We start from the raw sequence: 19,917 nt of genomic DNA on the forward strand, positions 1-19,917 counted from the left end.
GACATGTCAGGTACCTGTCTTGTGTGCTGCACTGGGGTCCCGCTCAACAGGCTGTATCTGGTGAAGGTCACAGTGATATGCCTCAGGGGCACTATGGTCCACCACACATCCATACAGGTCAGTCAGAGGCATGGACAGATATGACTCACTCATTGACCATGCCAGTATGGCTGCCTGAGACATACCTCCCTGGACTACATGATAGGGAACATAGAATGGATCTCTGAGCATGTGGTACAGGCCAGTATGAGCCTGATGTTGGTTGCCAACATACCCTCACCAGGTATTCTACCACTATATGTGGGAAGGGTGTTGTATGTCTACATTATGCTCAGTCTCCACTGTCATTCATAGGGTATGCACTGGCTGTCAACGTGTGCTTACATGCTAGGGAAGCCACAATGATGTGCAAGGGTCATCTTGCACGTGACACCCATGGCCCGATGTATAATGGCAAAGCTCCTTGGTACACACATACTGCCTTATGCTGCAGGACATGATTTACATAGCGACCTCCATGGGTATCACACAGGTTAGGACACTAACAGTGCTGCTACACAACAACAGCAGTGTACACCAGAAGATGCATGCACCAGACACTGCCCTCAGCACGGTGAACTGCAATGTCTGTGCAGTACCAGATTCATGATTCATGGCTCACAGGTGTCACCCATCACTGACAGGTTATGCCCCATACCATGCCTGTCATCCCCTACACATGTAACACACATGGATAGGGGGGTGGTATCCCAAGGTAACACAGATACACACACACCTCCAGGTTGTTGGCACAGCACAAACCATCAGGGCCTACTCATGTGCAGCTAACAGTGTGTCGGACTGCCATCTGGTTCATAGCCTGGCACACACAACCCTCCCATACACAGGAAGACCACCTATCCTCCAAAACAACACTGGCAATATGACAGTCTCAAGAACTGTGTTTATATGGCCGGACTGCATCCAGCCAAACATTGTGTGTGAGCATTACTGTAGCTACAACACACTAGTTGAAGGGTTCACAGCATGTGGTCACTGAATTGCAGTGGAATGACATGTTACCACTACCACAACAGGTGGGAACATGCAGCACCTGTACATCGACTACATGTACACTATATGGCCCAGACCAGATGTGTATCCCCTGCTGTAGGTCTTTCACCATAGACACCCACACTGTATAGAGACATACCACGCAAGGACCCTGCACAGTAAGACACAGTCATATTGGTATACATTGCAAATACCATTTATCCACTCGAGGCATGTGTCAGACATGGTAACTACTGCAGGTCACAGGTATTTATGTGTATGTGTCACACACATACATCATGTGTGCAATGCCATTGCTGGTTTAGGCAATGGCATGCATTGTTATGTACAAACACCCACACAAGGTCATACTGTGTGACACAACCACACGTGACAGTTGTGGGTTACCAAAACATACCTATCTGTACTCTGACAATGGTAATAGACACAGTAGCAGAGCACACTATTGGCATTACTAGCCAACTAGCCCTGTTTGGCTGTGCTGATAGTGTGGTGACATCCCCTGTGTTTACTGGGGGAGTATGCAGCATCTGGTGTATTGTAGTATTTGCCAAAAGATCTGTTCGCTCACACTTGCATTTACACACACCCTACTATCCCCACATACATGCACACTTGCCGGATTCATTCCCCTACCTAACTAAGTCATGACACATGAGAGAGACACATTAGCAAAGCGCACTATTCGGTTTACTAGATACTTCTTCTTCTCTGGCTATACTTATAGGGTGCTGACAACATCAGTATTTTGAAAAGGTAATGTGCATCAGGTAGTGTGATCTCCTGATTGCCAAAACTAACATGTTTTTCATATGGAAACGCACACACACAAACTCCCCATATCCAAACACACACACATGCCATTTACAGGTTTCAAACTCCTACCTAACTACATTACGATACTCGGGAGAAATGCGTTAGCAGAGTGCGTTATTCACATTACTGGGAGGCTTCCTTTCTCCTGCTGTACTTATAGGGTGCTGACATCATCTGTGTTTAGAAAGGGGAGTGTGCATCCTGTAGTGTGTTCTCCCAGTTGCCAAAAGGGACATTTCCCTCACACATATTTGCACACACACACTAAACCCCCTTGTCCAAACACACACACTTGCAAGATTCAAACCACTACTGAACTATGTTATGACACTCGAGACGGATGCATTAGCAGAGCGCGCTATTCGCATTACTGGGAGGCTTCCCTTCTCCTGCTGTACTTATAGGGTGCTGACATCATCTGTGTTTAGAAAAGGGAGTGTGCATCCTGTAGTGTGTTCTCCCAGTTGCCAAAAGGGACATTTCCCTCACACACACACTAACCCCCCTCATCCAAACACACACACTTGCCATTTGCAGGATTCAAATCACTACCTAACTATGTTATGACACTCTAGATGGACGCATTAGCAGAGCACGCTATTCACATTACTGGGAGGCTTCCCTTCTCCTGCTGTACTTATTGGGTGCTGACATCATCTGTGTTTAGAAAGGGGAGTGTGCATCCTGTAGTGTGTTCTCCCAGTTGCCAAAAGGGACATTTCCCTCACACATATTTGCACACACACACTAACCCCCCTCATCCAAACACACACACTTGCAAGATTCAAACCACTACCTAACTATGTTATGATACTCGAGACGGACGCATTAGCAGAGCGAGCTATTTGCATTACTGGGAGGCTTCTCTTCTCCTGCTATACTTATAGGGTGCTGACATCATCAGTGTTAGTAAGGGGAATGTGCATCCCATAGTGTGTTTTCCCAGTTGCCAAAAGGGACATTTCCCTCTCACAGCCTTTCACACACACAAACCCCACTCACCCACACACACTGAGCATTTGCAGTATTCAAATCCCCTATCTTAACTATATTATGACACTTGAGGGAGACGCATTAGCAGAGCACACTATCCGAATTACTGGGCATCTGTTCTGCACCTGTAGTATTTCTAGTATGCTGACATCTTTATTTCTACAGAGGTATGTAGATGTAGTACTACCTGTCAGGTGGGGGATAGCATATATATGCATTTGCAGCCACCTACGTCAGGGTCAGATATGCACATCGCACTGGCAGGTTATGTTCTATACCATGCTTTGGGACCACAGGACCTGTAACGCACAACACAACCAGTCCAGAACACCACACCCACATCCAGGACACACACTTAGCTTCCCTGGGAACAGTGCCAGGATATGCAGGTATTCACATACACCATTCCAGTTGTTAACATCAGGTGCAGGCATATTGTGTGTGAGAACTACTCAGGCCTCTACCACTTTACCCTACAGCCACTACAATTTGTGGGTCCATGTGCTATGGCAGAACCACACACCACAGCCACATGGGTGAATACATATTGCACCTGTCCATCTGCAACATGGGTACTCACTGTTCCACACCAGAGGTAGATCACCATTGTTGATATCTGACCATACCCACCTTTCCCTGGACATCCATATCTCATCTCCACCCCCAGGCAAGGTTGTCACTGCACACAAACTGTGTTTAGCACAAGCAGACTCTACACTTGTGTAGACTGGGGTGGATGACTTCAGAGGACCCATGCTGGAGGACTATACTGGCCACTCTGCATAATCCTTGACAACTGCATCCTATGAACATGTGTACAGTTTGCACTGGTCATGCTATCCCACATATACCTATGACTGCTCCACAATAAGACACCTCTCAGCTATACAACGGCCATATATGCGCCGTTCAACAGACAGAGTGACCTAATACATTGCAGAGCTGTAGCCCACAGAGGGAGGACATCTGTGGACAGTTCCACCACGGCACTTCATTCACACATACTCATTACAACACAGTGTTGACAGTGGAATCATCCAGAGAATGCAGATAGGGCTCCCCTCAGTCTGTTATTGACGGACACCTACTGTCAGAGATCCTCAGCAACCCTCTCACAGCACACACCGACAACATGGCTGTGGCTTAGCACATTCAATCCCTGAGACCTCCGCGGTGCCCCTGCTTGACAGAGGCACAGCTCACTAGCCTCACATGTTGCCTTCTGTGACCTACTTTACAGTGGCACGGTAGCCTACTATCCTGGGGATGCAGATGCCAAGCACACACTGGCTGAGCTGTCATTCCCTGGGGCAAGAAGCCTAGTATTGACCTCTACACCCATATGTTCAATTGTTGGATGCGCAATATTTGTTGTGCTGTTCTACTGTTTGCAGGTCTTTATTGCCATAGCATTCCCTGTTCCTATGACCAACTTGTGTATCTGTGGCAGATTTTTGCATATGACGGCGATCCACTATATCACTTATGTCTCTGTGGTCATTTACTGTGCACACTGGGCTGATTGCTGTGTTGTGGTTGGTTCCTGGACTGACACGTACAAATACCAGATATGTGTGGCCAACTGCTACATGGAGATATGGCCTAAGTGTGTGAGCATGCCCGGTTCAGCCTTTCCATGGCATGTTGTCTGACATATGCCTCATTTATCAAAGTGTGCGAGCATGCCCAGTGTGAGCTTTCCATATGTTGCACTCTGAAGTCCACCACATATTTGGGTGTGTGTGACCTTCGACATTATCGCACGTTTATGATTGTGTGTTGGGTGTCATGTTGTGTACTAACTGGCCAACTGCTTCGTGTCTGCCACAACAGGGATTATACTGTGCCTGCAGGAATTGCATGGGATACTTTGCAGACAGTTCTCAACATACTTTCATAATGACCTAACACTGTAGTACCGTATAGTGTACTGGTACGGTACTTTCACTGTGGTGGACAGTATCCTGGGCTTTAGTCCTATCACTGCTTGACATCTTCATAGTGAGCACAACAGACTGTGTAGGGGCCAGTTGTGCACATATGACCATGTTGCAATATGTTCAGATATGGACTACCTACACCAGGCTCGTCCAACATTGCTAGTGTATTCCACAACATGGGTGGACATTGGCAAACACTAGCGATGTTCCGTAGGCCATTTCTGATGGTAGTCACAGGGTGTGTTTGTCCTTTGACACACATTGCAACTGGAGATTGCCATTACATATGTCATGGTTGGTATACTGTGCCTCTGTCTACCTCTGACATAACAGTGATACCCAGGGTAGCCTACCATCTTCCATACACTCATCAGGATGCCTCTTGAGGGGTGTTGATATGTGGCACTCTGGCTGACCTGTACCAGGAGTTTACTGAAGTGTGGGGGTGCTTTCTGTGTTATGGATCATTCTGTACAGCTTGTCCTATGTATGTCAGTGCTGGGGTTCAGGTCTCTCATGTGCATAGCTCACTGCCATTCAGATTGTACAAGGTGCAGCATGTTCATTGATTCCAGGTTGGACATGGCTTCATACATCAGGCACAGCTTTCCTGTAGCTGGGAAGGATGGCGGTGTGTGGGGCTGCAGTTTGTTTACTCAGGCAACACTTGGCATCTGTTCATGCTCTTTGCTACCCCTGGTGGTGGTTGATGGAGGTGTCTGCTGCGGTATATCCCACAGGGGCTATTGTAGTCAGTTGTGATGCTGATGGAGGATGGCTGCAGAGCCAGAGTGAGTTCCCCTTATCTACATCTGCCAGCCTTCATGTTTGGGTGGGTATATGGTACATGTTTCTGCGAACACTACAGCCACATGTTTGTCCAGTGCAGGATATTTATCACCTTTTGTACCCAGGTCTCACATTACATGTTAGGTACCTCATGGGTTAACACCTGTGTGGTAATTTGTGGGCACTTACTGTATATCCACGGTGGTTGTCTATACACAGTTCTGCGATTAGCTTGCTGACATGGCTACAGTTGTCTGTTTGTAGGTGGCCCTTTTGTGGGTTGCTTGTGTCAGCTGGGGGTCGGATATGGTGGGCTGTTTGTACTCCTCTGCATACATGCTCAGTCACAGTCCTTCCATGTTGGCCTATACCTATGGGACATGTATACAGAACGGGGGTGGGGGGGTCAAGACCAGGCCTTGTGGGATGCTACTCATATCCGCTTTGTAGTCTGACATGGATGCGGCATTTCTGACCATGTCAGTTCTGTCCTTGGTCTGCTTTGCAACCCATCTACTGACATAGGGGTGTATATTTAAGCTGGTGAACATATCCATACTGAACACATACAGTATTTTCTAGAAGCATGTGCACGGTCCAGCTACGCTGTGTGGACCACATAGCCCTCATCAATGACCTTAATGACTGCTTCAAATGGGTCAAACATGTTTAGGGGCCGGTTCTGCAGTTACAACAGCCACAGTGTGTAGGGTCCAGTATCAGTAGGTCCACATTAGCCTTCTGTCTGCGGTACATACTGATCCTTTCCATAGCTGTGCAGAACAAGCTTGTCAGGATCCTGGGGTGGTAGTTTGGAGTATCCATTCAGGCAACACCTTTGTTGTGATGGACCACTGTTGTTGTACACTGCTCTTTGGGTACATATCCTGTGGTAAGGCTGACATTGGCCAGTAGTGTGATTTTGCATTCCATTACTCTTGGGGTCCATGTTGGCCTCAGCACAGGACACCATCACATACCTTTGCTGCTGTGTGTTCTGCTTTGCAGATGATGGCTGTTACCTCAGCATCTGCAATGTCAGGGGACCATCTGCTGTGATAGGTATTTTGCACTCGGGGGGGGGGGGTGTTTGCACTGCACCTGACAGGTTGTATGTTAGCAATATGTGTGTGTGTTTGGTATGTTGTTTGTAATATCTGTGTGATTTGGAGCTTATCTGTGGATGCCCAGCATGGTTCCTACCATCAGTTGGGTAAGCCTTGTGATTATCCTTAGTGTCCTGTACGTTTTGTATCTTCATAGGTTCATGGGTTCATAGTAGGCTAGACACCCTAGGCCATTAGTAAGCCTAGCTAGAGTGTGTGTGTCTTTCGCCACCCCTTGCTGTGTTCAATTATGGCCATTTATGAGGTTCTTCACTGTGCCTCTGTCTGGTCGTGACACAGTGGGGACTCCCAGTATACATGTACGGTCATCCATCCACTTGGCAATAATCCTGTTGAGGGGTGTCAGTGAGGGGCTCTGCCTACCATGGATTGGGATACTGTTTCTGGGTGTGGGGAGCCTATGGGTTATGTATCTGTCCCTCCAGCACATCTTATTTCATTATGTGTTGAGGTTGACATCTGTGACTCTCACAGTTCCAATGGCTTTGATTTCCTGTGGTGTAGCATGTCCATTACTCCTGTGTTGGACATGGCCTTGTGCAACAGACATACAATGCCTCTGTGTAGGCAGTGTGTGACTGCAGTCATCTGGGGTGTCTACAGCCAGGCAGCATATGACATATATTTCACACCCTTTATCCTGTTGGTGGGGTAACTATGAGGTCTTCTGAACCGCTGAAGGTGTCACGTACGGTACATCCCATATGAGTCATTGTACTAGATTATGGGTCTGATAAGGGAACAGTACAGAGGCACAGTGACCTCTGTTGATGTTGATGTGAATCCTTTCATGATACGGTGTCCAGTATCAACAGTCTTCATAGCCACATTGGCATTGTGACTGTCACATGACAGATTAATGTCGACCTGTGTCCCTAGGTCCCTGATGACTCCTTGCATACATAATGGTTTGACACCTATGTGGTACTTTGTGTACCTTGTCTGGTATTTGGTGGGACATTCATACTGTCCAGTGTCTTCGAATGTCTGGGTGGGGTTCTTGTGTGTGAGAGTGTGGTCTGTCGCATGCTACAGACTGTACAGCAGTTTTGACTACAGTTATGTGCACATGGGTGGTATCCACTGCTTTGTGCATTGTCAGTTACCTGGCTATATGGGTGCCTGTGCTGCATATGGATACTCCCCCTCCTTTGATGTCTTGGTGCAGGTGTTGGGGCCATAACACATGGTATGTGGTATAACCTAGTAGTGCTGGTGTGCTATCACTAGGCCTGCAGCAGGCTTCTGTCACTGGACAGGCATCAATGTTCTCCATAATGGGAAGTGCCTCAGGGGCATGCATATTGCAGTTTACACATCTGGCATTGGTCAGCATTACCCTTATGTTTCCTACCACTTATGTTTACTAGGGTGGTGGGTAGTCTTTTTGGCCTTGCTTACATATGGCTCTATGGAGGCGGCAAAGGCCTTATCCAGTATCCAGATGCACATGGGTAACAGCTGACAGCCATCCCTGTAACAGCAGCATGGCTTGTCATGCTTGACATCTCAAGCAGACACACATTACACCCTCTTGGACTGACAGCTGTAACTGTGCCAGCTGTTAAACATGAGCATTCTGTGTTTGCACTGTGGCATCATTCTTGGTGAGGGTTGGATGCTGCACACAGCCAGTGTCATCCCGCCCTGGGGTACATACTCGGAGGGACCATCCATGTCTCATTTGATGTTGACCAGTGAGGTACATCTCAGGTAATTCACACCAGCATGGACATTGAGTGCATCATATTTCTGCTTGCTTTGGGGTGACCTGCGTACTTGTGTTAAGTGGCATTTTGTGGCAACCTACAAGCAGCTTACTCTACCCTTTCCCTTGTTCAGTCTGGTGAGTGGGACAGCTGTGTGTCTGCCTATACAGACACCTATTACGACTGTATCAGGCATGTTGTTTCTCCTTCGGGCCTGTGACTGTTTGGCACACCAGCTTTGCGTACTATTCGTTGCATGTGCTATGTTTGAAGGTTGTGATTGCTTGTGATCTACTTTGGAGGCTTCTGTTGGTGTGGTGTGTTTGTAATTAAGGCCTCTGGGAATATTTGTCTGTGTTTATGTGTTTGTTTTACAGTTGTGGTAGGTCTATGTGGGACTGGGTTTGTGGTGTATGTGGTTACCTTCTCCTCCTGACTAGTGTTGACAGTACTGAGTTGTTGGAGCTCAACCTCTGGTTTGGATACATGGATGCATCTATCACATATGTTTGTATTTATTGGGGGGGTGTTGTCATTGTCTGTGTACTTGGTACTGGCATCACATTGCCTCTGGATTCATAGATTATACTTGTTGTGGCTGGACTTAGTGGATTGTATGTGTGGACATATGTTGTTGCCATACTACTGGTCAGTGATGACTTCCCTTTTTATGTTTGCTCTATCATGTGGTATCTTCCTCATTCTCTTGCATGGTTTGGTAATGGCTGGAGGCCAGCATGCCAGATGCCTGCGTGTATGGCATTGTGTGTTGTTGTTATTTGTGATTGCATACTCCAAGCATTCCTGGCTGTGTTCATGGAATGCCTGTATAACATGTTCTGTGGTGTGTCCCATATTCTGCACTTGCACAGGGCCTTTTGTGGATTCAACATCGGTTTTGAGGGCTGCAACCTATACTTTACACATGTTTTTCACTGTGGTATTCTGGCCAGGGACTGGGGTCAGGGTGTGTATATCCAGTGTGATTACTCTATGGTCTGGTCTTACCAGTGAGGGGTACACTTCTCATCTTGCCATCCAGTACACATGTTGCTGATTATCACATCCAGTATGCTTACCCTCTTGTGGGAGTAGTACATTGTTCCTGGGCATTTTGGTTTATGGAATCTGGGTAATTTTCTCCTACTGTGTTGGTGCTAGTACAATGCTACTGGTGTATGTCTGGGTATTTTCAGTCAAGCAATATAATGTGGTTTGGGGGGCTTGATATATTCATGTATTCCGACATAGGCCAGGTGCTGTTCCTGGTATTAGGACAGTGGTCTGCAGCAGGCTATATACTGCAAGGCAGTTTTAGCCATTGGTATTTGACCATGGATATTCCATGCTGCTTCTTGTTGTGGTACCAACATGGGGGTGTGGTTATCCTTGCCATTTCTTGCTAGTCACCCTCCTTTTGTAGCTTGTTCCATGTTTTGCGGCTGTACAGCACAGTATGAGGTGTGACCTGGTAGTGTTAGGGTGCTGATGTGAGCCTTGCCCAGTTCTCTATTACAGAACTGGTATCTACATTCTCCTTACTGTGTGTGTTTACACTGCACACATCTTGCTGTTTATACATCTGTCATGGGGTAGTATTACATCTAGGTTCCTATCCCTTGTAGAACCTATGAGGTTGGGTTTGTGTTTTGAGACTTACCTATTCAGGGCATGCTGTGGGTACTGACAGCCTTTGCCAGTATCCATGGGGCATGGCATGATAGGTGCATGCCACCCCTAGCAGGTGGTGCATCATGTCAAACTCCACATATCTTCCCAGCCTGTAACACATTGGCTCACCTTTGACTGACTGCATTACTTCAGCCAATTATTGTACTTGATCTTCTTGTCTTCATAGTGTGGCATCATGCTTGGTGAGGGTGAGATGTTAGGCAGGGTCTTCATGTTTGCATATACTAGATGGTGTTACATTGCTTAACACATGGCAATCATGCCTCAGGTGGTGCTGCAGGGCTGCCTCTGTTGGATGCACATACTACACTCCCTGTACATGTTTGAGAGCAGGTTGTGTCATGTTAGGCATCCCTGTTACTATATGAATGAGTCAGAGAGGGGTATCATTCCCAGGGTTCCTACTGAGCCAGTATATGTGCTATGCATTGCCTCTTTGCCAAGGCCAGGGCATACTGGGCACGCCTCCTTCTGCCTACTGGGACAGGCTGTGGTTGTTCCTCCTCCGAGTCACACTCTGCCTGTGATGGCCTTGGCAATGGTGGGGGGCTGTTTGGCCCAGCCCTATGCTGGTCCTGCTGCAGATGTTTTCACAAGATCATATTATGTAGCATAGCACATACCATGACAATTTGGGTACATGTAGTTGGTGTGTACTGCAAGGCTCCACCAGATGTGTCCAGACACCGGAACCGTGACTTGAGCAGCCCAAACACATGCTCTATTACATTACGTGTTTGTGCGTGTGCCTCATTATGGCGTTCCTGTTCAGGTGTGTGTGCGTTTCTGATGGGTGTCATCAGCCACGGCTCCAGTGCATAACCTGCATCCCCCACTAGGTGTCCATGTGGGATGTCCCCATTGGCAAATGTCTGGTACAGCTGCATCAAATGCCAGATGTGGGAATCGTGATAACTCCCGGGGCAGCCGGCACACACATTCAATATTATGCCCTGGGCATCACACATGACCTGGCAGTTGATGGAGGGGAAGCCCTTGCGGTTAATGTAGGCCCTACCCCGCTCACCGGCTGGTGCTTTGATGCGTATGTGCATGCAGTCTATTGCACCCAGTACCTCAGGGTATTCCGCTATTTGCTGGAAGAGACGCATATTGCTGGCCAATAACTCACGGGCATTGGGGAAATATACATGATCACCGACATGTGTTGACATGGCATCCAGGAACTGGTGTAGTACCCTGGAGGCTGATGCCTGTGATATCCCCATTATATCGCCAGTTGGTCTCTGGAAGGTACCTGTTGCTAGTATTCTTAGGCCAACACATACCTTGGTTTCCACTGGGATGGGTTCCCCAGTGTTGGTTCTGTGTGTGAGGTGTGGCCTGCACAGCTCAACAATTTGCTGCAGGAGCTCTCTGTCCACTCTATAGTGCTCTACTATCTCCAGCTTATGTAACCCGTGGTAGGTGACCCTGGGCCTGTACACTCTTCTCCGTCTCCTCACTGTGGGTTGTCTGGCACCATCTGCATTGTCACCACCCTCAGCAAGTCACCTATGTCTCATTATGACAGCTATGGCAGCCCCTAACATTTCTGCTCTGAGTGAAGCTTTTTAAGTTTTCACTTCTATTAGCTTAATCCTGTCTTGCAGTGTCTCTTAATGGAAACATCCTGCACTACTGTTTGCAGAGTTTTAAGTGCTGGGCTGGGCTACTATTCTGCCTGTGTAATTGCCTGCTTCTAATTGTTTTCACCTGCTAACTTCAGCAGTTATCCCTGCTAGCTTTCTATTAATTCTGTTGCTTCCTTTTTCCTCTCTGTTTCCTCAGGAGGGAGCAACGTGCATAGTATCTGAAACACGCTCACAGTGGCTTACACGCGTGCACACGTGCTTAAATGGTTCAGAATCTACTTATTCGGGTTAAAACGTGCGTACACCCGCGCAAACACTGTTACACGTCTGCCAACAGCCTCCAACATACTCAGCCTGCCTTACACGCGTGCACACCCGCACAAACAGTGTTAAACATCTCCCAACATGCTCCCACATGCTCACACTGCCTTACACGTGCGCACACTGTCCTACTCGCGCTTCATGGTGCACACACGTGCGCATGCAAGAAACTTTGGTGTAGGTAACAGTGTACACCTTCCATTTCTTGACTTTCCATGACTTATCTAGTGGCACACCTCTTTCCATGATCTGTGCCTGTCATCTGTCATGTTACACTGGCCTCAAATGAACTGCATTTCTTTCTACCATTCCCCCCTGTGATGTCACCTATCTCCTACACTATTCCTCCCCCTTTTGTATTTCTTACACTACTCAGACTGTGCTCATTTGGTATGTGACTGTGAGATTCAGTATCCGAACCCTCATTTACATGAGATTGCCTACTAATGCTTAGTTACATGTCTTAGACTCAGCTTCCCCCCTTAGCAACCACTACACAGTGGCCATGTTGGTTTTGGTCTGCTGGTCCCTGCATTGTCATTGCATGTGTTGCATGAAACCCACATTTGTGGGTTTATAACCTTCTGTTTTATGCTTTTATACAGCGCAGCCCGTTTGCGCAGAGCTGCGCTGGGTTTAAAAAAATATGATTTTATCATTTTGCCATCGGGTTGTATTGCCAATGGCCACATATTTGGCCATTGGCATGCTGCCTGAGTCATACGCAACCTTTTTTTGGAGCTGACATCGCTCCGTTGTGGAATTTGCAGAAATGTACTCAGTTGTCAGCTGAGTACATTTCTGCAGCTAAAACGTCTCCTACACGGACTGGTTTCTGCTTCGTGGATCGCTAATATACCTCATTTGCATACCTTTCGGATGCAAGTGAGGTATTTATCATGTCCACGCCCAGTCCGTGTAAGAGACGTTTTAGCTGGTCTCTTACACGGACCTTAGGGCTGTTCCTGGATCGCAAGGCTTGCATGGAGTATTGCACGTCTCTTACACTCCGTGCAAGCCTTCATGAATCCTGCCCATAGTCAAAATAAAAATGTACAATTGTTAAAATGAGTAAAGGATAAACAGAAGAGAAACTTGTAGTATGGGGTATAATGGTAAAAGAAGAGAGATGCTAAACTTTTACAAGAAATAAGACAGTACCAGTGACTGATGGACAGGGACCAATTTCTGGTAAACTATGGGTTACTGATGGAGGTTGTAGCTCTATGGAAGGATATAGGTGTGTCATTAACTAGAAGGCAGAAGCTACCCAAAAGTGTCAAGTTTTACATGAATGATTTCAGAGTCATCTCGGTTGGTGGTAATTTAGGTATAATAGTAATAGCAGATGGAGAAGATAAGAAGAATCTATGAAAGATGAATGAAATAACATTTTTGGAAATAAAAATAATACGTAGAAAGAAATAAAGTAATTAAGCCAGTTGTTAAATTTAATTCAGTAAACATGTAAAATGTGTAATATTATAAAAAGGACTTCAGTAAAAGATGGGCAAACTAAAATGGGCCATGATATTCTATAGCTTGTAGAAGCAGACCATGACATGTTTTAAGGCTGGATTGCTTTCTGAGCAGAACTTTAGATGACTGTGTAATTTTAATTATCTTATTTCATTTTATTATTACAGATTACTGTGGAGCTCCCACACCAGTTGCAAATGCTTATATTAAATTAATGAGTAGCCCTGTAGGACAGGAGATATTTTACAACTGTCCAGCTGGCTTTGCGATCAAACCAGGAACTTCAGGACTGAGCAGGTGTACAAACGGGAAATGGACATCACCATCAATTGAATGCAATAGTAAGTCATTAGTACTGAATGTGTATGATTTAAACTGCAGCTGATAGAAGAAATAATATACCATTTTGGACAGCAAAAAATGACATGTTTTCAGTTGCCTCATATCTAAATAAATTAAGACATTTTCAATAATATGTATATGGTTGCAATCTGTAAGAGCAAACGGTCAGAAGAGTGATTGCTCTTTTTTCCTTGTCTTTCAGCCTGCCAATTGCTTTTCATGTGAGACTGCATTGCAGCAGGTTCTGGGAATTTGCCACTTGTATCTCATAAAAAAATAAATAAATAACAAATGCACAAGCTTATTTTAGCAAAACCCTCACCTTCATACAAGAGTCACTCAGAGGAGGCTGGGGGGGTCAAAAATGCCAATGGTGTAGTAGTGATATTAAAGGACTTGGTAATCCCAGAGGAAGCAGCTAAAATACTGAATCATATAGAATAAACTAGAGAAAAAAATGTATATCTGTTTCCTGTAGCCTGGTACATTCATCAGTCTGGCCCTTCCACAATTCTAGTATAATTGTAAGTATCGTTTTTTTGCCTAACATGTTAAGTTCACATTAGATCCCCTTCTGAGTTAACCCTTCAGAAGGACTTAGTTTCATGTATTTGAATCTTTTTCTGAACAGCACCTTATTGAAAGCCTTATCAGGCACATCCTTTCTTCCTTAAAAAAGCCACTGACATGATATTTTTCTATGAAACAAACTTATTTTCTCCTTCCGGTTGAAGTTAAAAGCATACTTTAGTATTTTTAATACATAATTAAATTATTTTTCCAGATCATTTTTGACTAACTGGCTGTCAGTCATCAGCCATCCTCCAACCAGCCTTTAGCCTGTTCACTCCTCAGGTAGAGACACGTCAGGCACACACCACACCAGTCTGTTGAGGGTACGGTTTTACCCTACCTAAATGGAACCATCCATGTTCCAGAACTAGAACCTAATTATTACCATACTGGGGATCCTTATAGCATCCCTACCCCACTTCAAATGCCTCATCTGGATACAGAGAATGAGGAGAATTCCCTTAGAACTTAACCTTTACCCAGTCAATGTTGATTTGAGCACTTGCACCACAGGAAGAGTGTGTGATGCCCTCCCCTAATGTGTGCATCCATGTGCTCCCATTGACATCTAATGTGTATGTGCATGTGCTCCCAGTCACATCTAATGTGTATATGCATGTGCTCACAATCATAGCTAATGTGTATGTGCATGTGCTCCCAGTCACATCTAATGTGCATATGCATGTGCTCACAATCATAGCTAATGTGTATGTGCATGTGCTCCCAGTCACATCTAATTTGTATATGCATGTGCTCACAATTATAGCTAATGTGTATATGCATGTGCTCACAATCATAGCTAATGTGTGTATGCATGTGCTCACACTCATATCTAATGTGTATGTGCATGTGCTCACACTCATATCTAATGTGTATGTGCATGTGCTCACACTCATATCTAATGTGCATGTGCTCCCATTCATATCTAATGTGTAAGTGCATGTGCTCCCAGTCACATCTAATGTGTATATGCATGTGCTCACAATCATAGCTAATGTGTATATGCATGTGCTCACACTCATATCTAATGTGTATGTGCATGTGCTCACACTCATATCTAATGTGTATGTGCATGTGCTCCCATTCATATCTAATGTGTATGTGCATGTGCTCCCAGTCACATCTAATGTGTATGTGCATGTGCTCCCAGTCACATCTAATGTGTATGTGCATGTGCTCCCAGTCACATCTAATGTGTATATGCATGTGCTCACAATCATAGCAAATGTGTATATGCATGTGCTCACACTCATATCTAATGTGTATGTGCATGTGCTCACACTCATATCTAATGTGTATGTGCATGGGCTCCCACTCACATCTAATGTGCATGTGCATGGGCTCTCACTTACATCTAATGTGCATCTTCATGGGCTCCTACTTACATCTGATGTGTATGTGCATGTGCTGCCACTCACATTTAAGATGTATGTGTGTGGGCTCCCACTCACATGTAATGTGCGCGTGTGTGTGTGTGTGTGTGTGTGTGTGTGTGTGTGTGTGTGTGTGTGTATGTGTGTGTGTTTGTGTGCTTTCACTCACATGTAATATGCATGTACGTGGGCTCCCACTCTCATGCATTGTGTGTGTGTGTGTGTGTGTGTGTGTGTGTGTGTGCGTGCGTGCGTGCGTGTGTGTGTGTGTGTGTGTGTGTGTGTGTGTGTGTGTTTTTGTGTGCTTTCACTCACATGTAATATGCATGTACGTGGGCTCCCACTCTCATGCATTGTGTGTGTGTGTGTGTGTGTGTGTGTGTGTGTTTCTGTGCATCCACTCACATATAATGTGTATGTATGTGCCCTCCCACTCACATTTAATATGTATGTGCATGGTCTTCCACTTACATTTAACGCGCATGTGCTCCCACTCACATCTAATGTGCATGTGCATGTGCTCCCACTTGGATGTAATGTGCATGTGCTCCCATTCGCACCTAATGTGCATGTGGTCTCACTTACATCCAATGTGTATATGCATGTGCTCCATTAATATCTAATGTATATGTGTGTGTGCTCACACTTACATCTAATGTGTATGTGTGTGTGTGCTCCCACTCACATGTAATGGGTATATGCGTGTGCTCCCACTTACATCTAATGGGTATATGCATGTGCTCCCACTTACATCTAATGTGTTTGTATATGTGCTCCCACTCACATCTGATGTGTATGTGCGTGGGCTCCCATTCATATCTAGTGTGTGTGTGTGTGTGTGTGTGTGTGTGTGTGTGTGTGTGTGTGTGTGTGTGTGTGTGTGTGTGTGTGCGTGTGTGTGTGTGTGTGTGTCTGTCTGTGCATGTGTGTGTGCTTCCACTCACATCTAATGTGTATATGTATGTGCACCCCCTTACATCTAGTGTGTAACTAGATAAAGGATTGCTTACAGATATATAAGATACACCCTAAATTAATCAATTACATTACACTGACCATGAAACAGTGGCAAACAACTTTGCAGCTAAGCCATGATAAAGGACAAATTATTATCCCAGGGGACATTTCAGAGTGACTCTTTTTTACTGATGTTCTTTTATCTTGCCTTCAACCCATTAAGCTCTTTACATAACAAATTAGGTCATTGTTACAATTTGGCTGCCAGAAAACACCTAAGTATAAAGAATTCTCATCTTCTTTTTGTGGATGATTTAAAGCCATATACAGTGGATATAAAAAGTGTACACACCCCTTTTAAAATGCCAGATTTTTGTGATATAAAAAATGAGACCACAATAAATAATTTCAAGACTTTTCTCACCTTTAATGTGACCTATAACCTGTACAATTCAATTGAAGAACAAGCAAATCTGTTATGGGAAAAAATATAAAAAAATAAAAAACATACAATAAGCTGGTTGCATAAGTGTGCACACCCTTAAACTAATACTTAAAAGGCACTCTTGATGGACACCTAAATATTGGGTCATTTGCATTAATACAAATAAAATATATTGCCAGAACAAAGACAGCTTTTATCAAATTGCAAAGAATGGGGGATTTAACTTATGAAAAATTACAAATAGATAATCCATATTAATAAAATAAAAAGGCATCTGTACAAGTAGGGAGCAGAAACCCAGTTAAGGGAAAATATTATTTGCGTTATTATTTGCATATAATTTTATGGCTTGTAAAAGTTGACTAACAGACGACAGTATTCCTTGAATGAAAACAAACTGATTGAGATGTAGTTGGTTACTGATTTTAGTTAATAGTAATATATTGCTAATTTTAGCTATAATTTTGTAATTAGTATTAAGAAGTGCAATTGAACTGAAATATGTGCAGTCAGCAGTGTAAGCATTTTTTAAATTCAGATAGTCTTTGCAAAAGAAGCATTCACAACCAGAGTACCCCAACATCAAGTCATTCCTCACCTCCTGACTTCTACACATTCATGAGTTCATAGGTTCATAGGAGATTACCAGGTTAATGGCTTAAGGGCCCTTACAATCCTTGCCAATATAACCCAATTTTACCCAATATTTGGCCCCAGGGGTAAAAGGATGACATGGATTTGTGTCTGTGCATTAAGTATTTTACAGATTACCGCTGTCCCTAAGGGACTCGAGCACTACCCCAAGTGTGAATTTATGATTCCGATCCATTGATCCAAATTGCATTTGAAGAGGGCCAGAGAAGGGCTCTGCTTAATGTGAATAGGAAGCCTGTTCAAAATAAGGGGCAATCTCTGAGACAAATATCTATCCCTCTAGCATGTTTTCAACTGCTGTATTCAGGTAAATCACATTATCCTTATAAAATATGGCATTTCTTTACCAAAATTAGAAAAGAAATGTTGCAAAAAGATTTCAGAATGCTCAAGAACTTGGTGCCCTGTAGAAAGATGACAATCAACTGCTCAAAATTAGTAAGCAATGATATTTGGAACACCCTAAAAATTTAGCTCAGAATTCAGTCATCAACAATAAAAACCTTGAAAGGGAACTTACTTCACAAGTTAGACTGCAACTGTATCTTAGTGTACAGTTCAGTGTGCACCTGAATTTCTCCCCCTCTATGGTATCACACACAATGTACTGTCAAAAGTATCTGAAGGACTTTTAAACCTTCTAACCCAAGAGGCTAGGAGAGTCATTGTTTAAGTGTTTAAATCTGAAAACATGAGTATGACCTCCTCATTATAGCCCTAAAATCAAAAAAACATAAAAAAAATCAAAGCAATCATCAACAAAATCTGCATATTTATTTGTTTATCTATCTACACAATTTGCAAAGTTAACTGTTTGACACTTTTGCTAGAATATGTCTCTCTTTTTTACCTTCTAAACCTACAAACCACTCTTCCTAAACTACTGTCTACCTTGTGCAGCTAAACTCAGCTCAAGGAAGCTCTCTTTCTCCTAAGGGGCATCTAACAAAAATGTTCTGCTTCTCATGAGGCCATCTTTTAATTCCATTAGAAAGGAAGAAGCATTTGTCAAGAGAGCTCTTGCCACCTGAAACGGCGCAAATAGTGATGTTAGAAACTGCAGCTTATAGTTTACCTTCAGAGAGAATATTTCACAACACTTGAAAGATCTTTACAAATGTAACTGTTCCAGTTATTTGAGTGACCAAAAGAAACCATTTACTGCCATGCCTTAATTTGCATGGTTCAAGTATAAATAGAATATATACACAATTTGGTTGTACTACAGATCATACATTATAATACAGTATTTTACACGTGTTCTAATTCAGTTGCCTTTTTTTGCACATATATTATATATGTCATTAGTGAATCTGTAGCATTTTGTTGACCTTATGTATTCAAACACATTTCATTTGGGTTTGCTCCTTGGTGACATACAGTTATGCTGTTTTGAAAGTATTATGTGCATTAGGGAAAATTTATCAGTGCTAATATAGCCCAGGTCATGGCTAAAATAGGTCTGTGAATGAGACCATCTGCCTGGTTGACAAACAAACAAATGAGTAAGCAATCAATCAAAGAAATAGGGTTCTGATCTTGTTGGTCATGGAAGGATAAAGAATTATTAAAAAATATAAAGACAGAAACTATGGCACTAATTAAGGTAATAGAAGAGAAGATAGCTTCATACTAGCATTGCAACACAGAGGCAATCAAATGTGATATCAGTTAAATGTGCACACACATTTTATGGGCATATTACCTTACACTGTAGATGAGCTGCCATTGTATGCAAGCTTGCATGTTATTTCCTTCTGTACATCTCCAAACATGGCCATGCATGTCTGCAAGAAGCTGAGGGCACTGCTTAGAGAAGGAGAGGGAGATGCTAGGATCAGGAGGTTAAAGAGACCTCTTTATTACGATGGGGGGAGCAGTAGGAATACAGGGAGTGTAGATGACATGACTTGTACAAAGGTCGGCTGAACAATCAGTTCAAAGATTTTAGGAGGGAAAAAAAGGAATACAAAGTACAGAATGATGTATGACTGGATTATGAACATCTGAAAACTATGGGTTTGGAAGAGAACAAGGTAGGTAAAATACTGGACTGAAG

At 44.1% G+C, this 19,917-nt stretch overlaps 1 protein-coding gene across 2 annotated transcripts in view; it reads left to right on the forward strand.

Moving 5' to 3' along the window:
* LOC122815941 overlaps window positions 1-19,917 on the forward strand; it is an 888,188-nt gene that overhangs the window by 351,218 nt on the left and 517,053 nt on the right. For both annotated transcript variants that reach the window (XM_044088813.1, XM_044088814.1), the window contains one exon: window positions 13,682-13,855. In XM_044088813.1, coding sequence (XP_043944748.1) covers window positions 13,682-13,855 — 174 coding nt within the window. The remainder of the gene's footprint in view (window positions 1-13,681; window positions 13,856-19,917) is intronic.

Source organism: Protopterus annectens, chromosome 11.part0, assembly GCF_019279795.1.
Source record: "Protopterus annectens isolate FY-2018-M chromosome 11.part0, PAN1.0, whole genome shotgun sequence".
Classification (NCBI taxonomy): domain Eukaryota; kingdom Metazoa; phylum Chordata; order Ceratodontiformes; family Protopteridae; genus Protopterus; species Protopterus annectens.